Here is a 9,046-nt window from a genome sequence, read left to right as displayed (position 1 = left end):
GTCAAATTACACAGGTGCTCACCGGAAATACAATCATTTAGCCTTCAAAGTTAAAGCGCAAAATTTCACTTTTGGATTAAATCAGCATGGTTTGGTATGAAGAAAGACTCCGTGACCAAATAGAACCTATTTTAATTTAACGAAATGGTACTTTAATCTTTCAGAACCTGAAAATGCTCGTGAGGTTTTACCGCGGAGTGTTTTATTGTGAAGGTTATCACCGGAAACCGTTCTATCCCGGCCCACCGTGACGCTCGGTGCAGCGGCGGGTTCCCCGGTCTGAAACGGTCCCCGTCTCCTCCGGTGGCTGCAGGTCTCCGGCTCCGTCATGGCGGCCGCTGTCCGCCTGTTTCCCGCCGTCACGTTGGTGCTGCTGTCTCCTTTTCCCGCCGCAGTGTCGTTGCGCAGAGACGTGCTCGAGCTCGGGGATGCGGAGTTCGACTACCTAGCAACGGAGCACGAGACCATGCTGGTGAAATTCTACGCTCCATGGTAACGGATCGCTGTTAGCTTAGCACAGCTAACCGGAAGTGTCCCGTGTTTCTAACGTTTCTTTCTGTTCTGAATATGGTGGACTGAAACCTGCTGTGTTCACCTGTTCACCTGTTCCTCCTCCTCTTCCATCACTCCTCATCATTCCTCCCTCCCTCCCTCCCTCCTTCTCTCCCTCCTTCTCTCCCTCCCTCCTTCTCTCCCTCTCTCCTTCTCTCCCTCCCTCCTTCTCTTCCTTTCTCTCCCTCCCTCCCTTCCTCCCTTTCTCCCTCCCTCCTTCTCTCCCTCCTTCTCTTCCTCCCTCCCTCCTTCTCTCCCTCCCTCCCTCTCTCTTTCTCCCCCTCCCTCCCTCCCTCTCTCTCCTCTCCCTCCCTCCTCTCCCTCCCTCCCTCCTTCTCTCCCTCTCTCCTTCTCTCCCTCCCTCCTTCCCTCTCTCTTTCTCCCCCTCCCTCCCTCCCTCTCTCCTTCTCTCCCTCCCTCCCTCCCTCCTTCCCTCCTTCTCTCCTTCTCTCCCTCCCTCCTTCTCTCCCTCTCTCCTTCTCTCCCTCCCTCCTTCTCTTCCTTTCTCTCCCTCCCTCCCTTCCTCCCTTTCTCCCTCCCTCCTTCTCTCCCTCCTTCTCTTCCTCCCTCCCTCCTTCTCTCCCTCCCTCCCTCTCTCCTTCTCTCCCTCCCTCCTTCTCTCCCTCCCTCCCTCCCTCCCTCCCTCCCTCCCTCCTTCTCTCCCTCCCTCCTTCTCTTCCTCCCTCCCTCCTTCTCTTCTCTCTCTCCTTCTCTCCCTCCCTCCCTTCTTCTCTCCCTCCCTCCTTCTCTTCCTCCCTCCCTCTCTCCTTCTCTCCCTCCCTCCCTCTCTCCTTCTCTTCCTCCCTCCCTCCTTCTCTCCCTCCCTCCCTCCCTCCCTCCTTCTCTTCCTCCCTCCCTCCTTCTCTCCCTCCCTCCCTCTCTCCTTCTCTCCCTCCCTCCTTCCCTCTCTCTTTCTCCCCCTCCCTCCCTCCATCTCTCCCTCCCTCCCTCCCTCCTTCTCTCCCTCCCTCCTTCTCTTCCTCCCTCCCTCCTTCTCTTCTCTCTCTCCTTCTCTCCCTCCCTCCCTCCTTCTCTCCCTCCCTCCCTCCCTCCCTCCTTCTCTTCCTCCCTCCCTCCTTCTCTCCCTCCCTCCCTCTCTCCTTCTCTCCCTCCCTCCTTCCCTCTCTCTTTCTCCCCCCTCCCTCCCTCCATCTCTCCTTCTCTCCCTCCCTCCCTCCCTCTCTCCCTCTCTCCCTCCCTCCTTCTCTTCCTTCTCTCCCTCCCTCCTTCTCTCCCTCCCTCCTTCTCTTCCTCCCTCCCTCCTTCTCTTCTCTCTCTCCTTCTCTCCCTCCCTCCTTCTCTCCCTCCCTCCTTCTCTTCCTCCCTCCCTCCTTCTCTCCCTCCCTCCCTCTCTCCTTCTCTCCCTCCCTCCTTCCCTCTCTCTTTCTCCCCCTCCCTCCCTCCCTCTCTCCTTCTCTCCCTCCCTCCTTCTCTCTCTCCCTCCTTCTCTCCCTCCCTCCTTCTCTCCTTCTCTCCCTCCCTCCTTCTCTTCTTCCCTCCCTCCCTCCCTCCTGCTCTCTCTCCCTCCTTCTCTCCCTCCCTTCTTCTCTCCCTCCCTCCCTCCTTCTCTTCCTCCCTCCCTCCCTCCTTCTCTCCCTCCCTCCCTCCTTCTCTCCCTCCCTCCTTCTCTTCCTCCCTCCCTCCTTCTCTCCCTCCCTCCCTCCCTCTCTCCTTCTCTCCCTCCCTCCTTCTCTCCCTCCCTCCTTCTCTCTCTCCCTCCTTCTCTCCCTCTCTCCCTCCCTCCTTCTCTCCTTCTCTCCCTCCCTCCCTCCTTCTCTTCCTCCCTCCCTCCTGCTCTCTCTCCCTCCTTCTCTCCCTCCCTTCTTCTCTCCCTCCCTCCCTCCTTCTCTTCCTCCCTCCTTCTCTCCCTCCCTCCTTCTCTCCCTCCCTCCTTCTCTTCCTCCCTCCCTCCTTCTCTCCCTCCCTCCCTCCTTCTCTTCCTCCCTCCTTCTCTCCCTCCCTCCTTCTCTCCCTCCCTCCTTCTCTCCCTCTCTCCCTCCCTCCTTCTCTCCTTGTCTCCCTCCCTCCTTCTCTTCCTCCCTCCCTCCTTCTCTCTCTCCCTCCTTCTCTCCCTCCCTCCTTCTCTCTCTCCCTCCTTCTCTCCCTCTCTCCCTCCCTCCTTCTCTCCCTCCCTCCTTCTCTTCCTCCCTCCCTCCTGCTCTCTCTCCCTCCTTCTCTCCCTCCCTTCTTCTCTCCCTCCCTCCCTCCTTCTCTTCCTCCCTCCTTCTCTCCCTCCCTCCCTCCTTCTCTCCCTCCCTCCTTCTCTTCCTCCCTCCCTCCCTCCTTCTCTCCCTCCCTCCTTCTCTTCCTCCCTCCCTCCTTCTCTCCCTCCCTCCCTCCTTCTCTCCCTCCCTCCTTCTCTCACTCACTCCTTCTCTCCCTCCCTCCCTCCCTCCTTCTCTCTCTCCTTCTCTCCCTCCCTCCTTCTCTTCCTCCCTCCCTTCAGGTGTGGTCATTGTAAGAAATTGTCTCCAGAGTTTGAAAAAGCAGCGACTCGACTGAAAGGCAGCGTCCAGTTAGCAAAGGTAACATCATCTTCATCATCATCTTCATCATCATTAGCAGCAGCAGATAAACAACCATCAGACCTGTCTGTGTCTCACCTGTCTGTGTCTCACCTGTCTGTGTCTCACCTGTCTGTGTCTCACCTGTGGTCAGGTGGACTGTACTACTCACTCAGAGACCTGCGGTCGTTTCGGGGTCTCAGGTTATCCCACTCTGAAGATCTTCAGGTACGGCAGAGACTCCGCCCCCTACGATGGACCTCGAACTGCAGGTAAAAACAAACAAACAAAAGTATAGACAGCTGGTACTGTGTACTGTGTGTATTTAGTGTGTACTGTGTGTGTCTAGTGTGTACTGTGTATGTAGTGTGTACCGTGTGTATGTAGTGTGTACTGTGTGTCTGTAGTGTGTACTGTGTATGTAGTGTGTACCGTGTGTATTTAGTGTGTACTGTGTGTCTGTAGTGTGTACTGTGTATGTAGTGTGTACCGTGTGTATGTAGTGTGTACTGTGTGTCTGTAGTGTGTACTGTGTATGTAGTGTGTACCGTGTGTATTTAGTGTGTACTGTGTGTCTGTAGTGTGTACTGTGTATGTAGTGTGTACCGTGTGTATGTAGTGTGTACTGTGTGTCTGTAGTGTGTACTGTGTGTATTTAGTGTGTACTGTGTGTATCCAGAGGGGATGTTCCAGTACATGAGGAAGCGGACCGGTCCAGACTCGGTTCTCCTGAAGACCGAAGACGACCTTCAGACCTTCATCAACAACTACGAGGCGAGCATCATCGGTGCGTCACATGACCTCATCAACGCTTCACACCTGTGAGGGGGCGGGGCCACCAGGTGCACCAGGAACCTGGTCCTGGTGGATCTAGATCCTTGAGGACTCGGTGCTCAGGTTTCACTTCTGTGTGTGTGTGTGTGTCTCAGGTGTGTTCCCGGGTCCAGGTGGTTCTGGTCCGGTTGAGTTCCTGAAGGCGGCCGCTCTGCTGAGAGAACAGTTCAGATTTGCTCACAGCTCTGATGTGAAGCTGTTGGAGCAGCAGGGGGTCGACTCAGAGTGAGTATCAGCTGTCAATCATCCAGCCATCATGTAACCTGACTGCACCACAGGCCTGTCAATCAAACAGACACGCCCCCAAAAACAGGTCTTCTTGAATCTTCTTTTCTAATGAATGAGGGATTATTTTCAGATGGACCTCCAGAAAACTAAGAAGAAGGAGTGACTTTAGCTAACAACACCGAGATAACTGATGGACACATTTTATTCACTTTGGATTTGATGAGAGAAGTTGAATGGGAGTCTATGGAGCCGGAGGCTTTTTGGAGCCGACCTCTAGTGGCACTCGCTGGTATTGCAGCTGAAGACACTTCTGGATCAGAACCATTTTTATATATAAACTTATATAGTGTGTGTGTGTGTGTGTGTGTGTGTGTCTGTGTGTGTGCGCAGGTGTGTGTTGCTGTTCAGACCCCCCCGACTGTCCAACACGTTTGAGGACAGCGTCGTCGTCTTCAAAGACCAGCTGACCATCGCATCTCTGAGACGCTTCATCAGAGACCACATGTGAGACCCGCTTCACTGACACCTGTCTGTCTCTCTCTCTCACCTGTCTCTGTCTCACCTGTGTATCTGTCTCTTACCTGTCTGTCTCCAGGTACGGTCTGTGTCCTCACATGACTCTGGAGAGCAGAGATCTTCTGAGGGTTCGAGATCTGCTGACAGCGTTCTATGACCTGGATTATTATCACAACGTCAGGGGGTCCAACTACTGGAGGAACAGGTACACACACACACACACACACACACACACACACACACACACACACACACACACACACACACACACACACACACACACACGCAGACACACACACGCATACATAAACACACACAGACACACACACGCATACATATACACACGCATACATATACACACGCATACATATACACACACAGACAGACACACACACGCATACATATACACACACAGACACACACACGCATACACACACACGCATACATATACACACACAGACACACACAAAAACACACAGTAACACGCACACACACACGGGTGATATGTACGGGTGTAACAGGCACTGCATGGTTGTGTGTGTGGACAGGTGTATTTAAGCCCCTCCCCCATGCGTCTTGTTGCCAGGGTGATGAAGGTGGCTTCTAAATACAGTGGGCGGGGCCTAATGTTCTCAGTAGCCAATAAAAAGGACTTCCTGTCTGAGTTGGAGGAGGAGTTCGGTCTGGGTACATCAGATGGTGGAGAGCTGCCATTCATCACCATCAGGACAAGGACTGGCCTGAAGTACACCATGAGGGAGGAGTTCACGTACGGAACCGGACTCAACCAGACTGACCGGACCGACGACCGGACCCAACCAGACCAACTGGACCCAACCAGACTGACCGGACCGACCGGACACTACCAGACCAACCGGACCCAACCAGACCGACCGAACCCAACCAGACCAACTGGACCCAACCAGACTGACCGGACCGACCGGACACTACCAGACCAACCGGACCCAACCAGACCGACCGAACCCAACCAGACCAACTGGACCCAACCGGACCGACCGGACCCTACCAGACCAACCGGACCCAACCAGACCGACCGAACCCAACCAGACCAACCGGACCCAACCAGACCGACCGGACCCTACCAGACCAACTGGACCCAACCAGACCAACCGAACCCAACCAGACTGACCGGACTGACCGGACCTACCAGACCAACCAGACCTAACCAGACCGACCGGACCCAACCAGACCAACCGGACCCAACCAGGCCGACCGAACCCAACCAGACCGACCGGACCCAACCAGACCGACCGGACCGACCGGACCCTACCAGACCAACTGGACCCAACCAGACCAACCGAACCCAACCAGACTGACCGGACCGACCGGACCCAACCAGACCAACTGGACCTAACCAGACTGACCGGACCGACCGGACCCAACCAGACCAACCGGACCCAACCAGACCGACTGAACCCAACCAGACCGACCGGACCCAACCAGACCGACCGGACCGACCGGACCCTACCAGACCAACTGGACCCAACCAGACCAACCGAACCCAACCAGACTGACCGGACTGACCGGACCGACCGGACCCTACCAGACCAACCAGACCCAACCAGACCGACCGAACCCAACCAGACTGACCGGACCCAACCAGACCGACCGGACGGGACCGATGACTGAAGGTGTGTATGTGTTTCAGGAGGGACGGAGAGTCTCTGGAGAGGTTTCTGGAGGATTACTTCTCAGGTCGACTCAAACGCTACGTCAAGTCAGAACCGGTACCGGAGAAGAACCCAGCTGCCGTCAAGGTGAGACTGTTTACAGACGTTTACAACTGTTTACAGACGTTTACAACTGTTTACAGACATTAACAACTGTTTACAGACGTTTACAACTGTTTACAGACGTTTACAACAACTGTTTACAGACGTTTACAACAACTGATTACAGACGTTTACAACAACTGATTACACACATTTACAACAACTGATTACAGACGTTTACAACAACTGATTACACACATTTACAACAACTGATTACACACGTTTACAACAACTGTTTACAGACGTTTACAACAACTGATTACACACGTTTACAACAACTGATTACACACATTTACAACAACTGATTACAGACGTTTACAACAACTGTTTACATACATTAACAACTGTTTACAGACATTTACAACAACTGTTTACAGACGTTTACAACAACTGATTAAAGACGTTTACAACAACTGTTTACACACATTTACAACAACTGTTTACACACGTTTACAACAACTGTTTACGGATGTTTACAATGAATGTTTACAGTTGGTCAGTCCACCTCTGACCACTCTGTAACCTTTGACCTGTCTGTGACCTCTGACCTCTGTGTGCTGCAGGTCGTTGTTGCTGAGTCGTTTGATGACGTCATTAACGATCCAGATAAAGACGTTCTGATCCAGTTTTACTCTCCTTCCTGTCCACACTGCAAGAAGCTGGACCCAGTCTACAGGGAGCTGGCTCACACGGTACGGACCTGGTCAAACTCTTGTCCCGGTCTGACTCTGGTCCCAGTTTAATGTTGGTCCCGGTCTAACGCTGGCCCCGGTCTAACGCTAGCCCCGGTCTAACTCTGGTCCCGGTTTAACGCTGGTCCCGGTCTAACTCTGGTCCCAGATTAACTCTTGTCCTGGTCTAACATTGGTCCCAGTCTAACATTGGTCCCGGTCTAACTCTGGTCCCGGTTTAACGCTGGTCCCGGTCTAACTCTGGTCTCGGTCTAACTCTGGTCCAGGCCTAACTCCGGTCTAACTCTGGTCCCGGTTTAAGTCTGGTCCCGGTCTAACTCTGGTCCCGGATTAACTCTGGTCCCGGTCTAACGCTGATCTCGGTCTAACTCTGGTCCCGGTCTAACGCTGATCTCGGTCTAACTCTGGTCCCGGTTTAAGTCTGGTCCCGGTTTAACTCTGGTCCCGGTTTAAGTCTGGTCCCGGTCTAACTCTGGTCCCGGTCTAACTCTGGTCCTGGTTTAAGTCTGGTCCCGGTCTAACTCTGGTCCCGGTCTAACTCTGGTCCTGGTTTAAGTCTGGTCCCGGTCTAACTCTGGTCCCGGTCCCTTCCCAGCTCTACTCTGATCCAAATATCGTCATCGCCAAGATGAATGCGGTGGACAACGACGTCCCGCTGGGCTACAACGTCCAGGGGTGAGACAGTTTGAGACCTGTATGTCTGTCTGTCTTTCTCTCTGTCTACCGTCTGTCTCTCTGTTTCCTGTCTCCTGTCTGTCTCTCTGTCTACCGTCTGTCTCTCTGTCTACTGTCTGTCTCTCTGTTTCCTGTCTCCTGTCTGTCTCTCTGTCTCATGTCTTTTTGTCCCTGTAGATTTCCAACCATCTATTTTTCTCCAGTGGGTAAAAAGGAGGAGCCAATAAGATATGAGGTAACTCACCTGAGAGTTTAGGTTAGCAATCCCATAATCACATGACCTCCTGGTGGTCACATGATGTGTGTTTTCAGGGCAGTCGGGAGCTGCGAGACTTCCTGAAGTTTCTGAAGCGCGAGGCGTCTCGCAGTCTGATGCTCAGCGGGTCAAAGGACGAACTCTGACACGCATCCACCGGCCAATCACAACCAGCTGGTCTCCGTGGTGACAGCAACCATAGGGGGGGCAGAGGGCGCTTGGACCTGGACCAGAGAGAGGAAGTGATGTTTCTCCAAAACAAACTGAGCCAATCAGATTCCTTCTTTATTGGCCCGCCCATCATGATGTCACAGCGTCTGTCCGCCGCCTCATTGGATTGATTGATTGATTGATTGATTGATTGATTGATTTCTGGGGAGCCCGGTGGTGCAGACTATTTATTTGTTATTTGTGTGTTTGTTTGTTTATTGATTTGACACTTGTTTATTTAGTGTTTATTAGTCTGACGTCAGGACCATCACGTCTGTCTGTCTGACTGTCTCTCTGACTGTCTCTGACTCTCTGTCTGTCTCTCTGTCTGTCTCTCTGACTGTCTCTCTGACTGTCTGACTCTCTGTCTGTCTCTCTGTCCGTCTCTCTGTCTGTCTGTTTGTTTGACGTCAGGACGATCAAACAAACAGCAGTTATAAACACTCAGTGATGAAAGAAGAACCATGATGTCATTAAAGAAGAACCATGATGTCATTAAAGAAGAACCATGATGTCATAAACAGCTGTCCTCTGTGATGTGGTGTTCAGGCTCCTCCTCCTCACCAGCTCCACTGTTTCACTGCTTCCTTTTTGTTTTCTATGTTTTTATCTCCATCTGATCTATCTTCATGTGTTTTCAATAAAATGGCTGCTGATTTATTTCAGTGTCCAAGGGTTTCATCTTTATGCTGTCCACCTGTTTGAGTAGATCACTGAAGGTTGAACACGCCTGTGTCTGCTCAGCACTGTCAGTGCAGCAGAGGTGGAGCTCCACCCACAGTGAGA

The 9,046-nt window shown here is 53.0% G+C and overlaps 1 protein-coding gene across 1 annotated transcript; it reads left to right on the top strand.

Moving 5' to 3' along the window:
* Nucleotides 1-262: 262 nt before the first annotated feature.
* Nucleotides 263-8,920, top strand: LOC138637163 (protein disulfide-isomerase A3-like). Its single transcript, XM_069725669.1, has 13 exons — nucleotides 263-492; nucleotides 2,999-3,077; nucleotides 3,211-3,328; nucleotides 3,736-3,843; nucleotides 3,986-4,115; nucleotides 4,509-4,622; nucleotides 4,714-4,839; nucleotides 5,221-5,403; nucleotides 6,304-6,412; nucleotides 6,991-7,119; nucleotides 7,715-7,794; nucleotides 7,972-8,029; nucleotides 8,107-8,920. Exons 1-13 carry the CDS (start codon nucleotides 329-331, stop codon nucleotides 8,194-8,196), a joined length of 1,488 nt encoding a protein of 495 aa, XP_069581770.1. The 5' UTR covers nucleotides 263-328; the 3' UTR covers nucleotides 8,197-8,920.
* The last annotated feature ends 126 nt before the right edge of the window (nucleotides 8,921-9,046 follow it).

Source organism: Brachyistius frenatus, unplaced genomic scaffold (genome assembly GCF_029030835.1).
Source record: "Brachyistius frenatus isolate BFR_SWC_R1_liver_20210118 unplaced genomic scaffold, ASM2903083v1 Contig_436, whole genome shotgun sequence".
NCBI classification, from domain to species: Eukaryota; Metazoa; Chordata; class Actinopteri; family Embiotocidae; genus Brachyistius; species Brachyistius frenatus.
Note: the sequence above shows the minus strand (reverse complement) of the source record. Positions and strands in the feature narration are given on the sequence as shown.

Excerpts from the sequence above, each read along its gene's own strand:
- LOC138637163 (XM_069725669.1), top strand. The coding sequence starts at position 329 with ATGGCGGCCGCTGTCCGCCTGTTTCCCGCCGTCACGTTGGTGCTGCTG. Across the intron at positions 3,329-3,735 it reads CGATGGACCTCGAACTGCAG|AGGGGATGTTCCAGTACATG; the intron begins GTAAAAACAAAC and ends GTGTGTATCCAG. Across the intron at positions 7,795-7,971 it reads CTGGGCTACAACGTCCAGGG|ATTTCCAACCATCTATTTTT; the intron begins GTGAGACAGTTT and ends TTGTCCCTGTAG.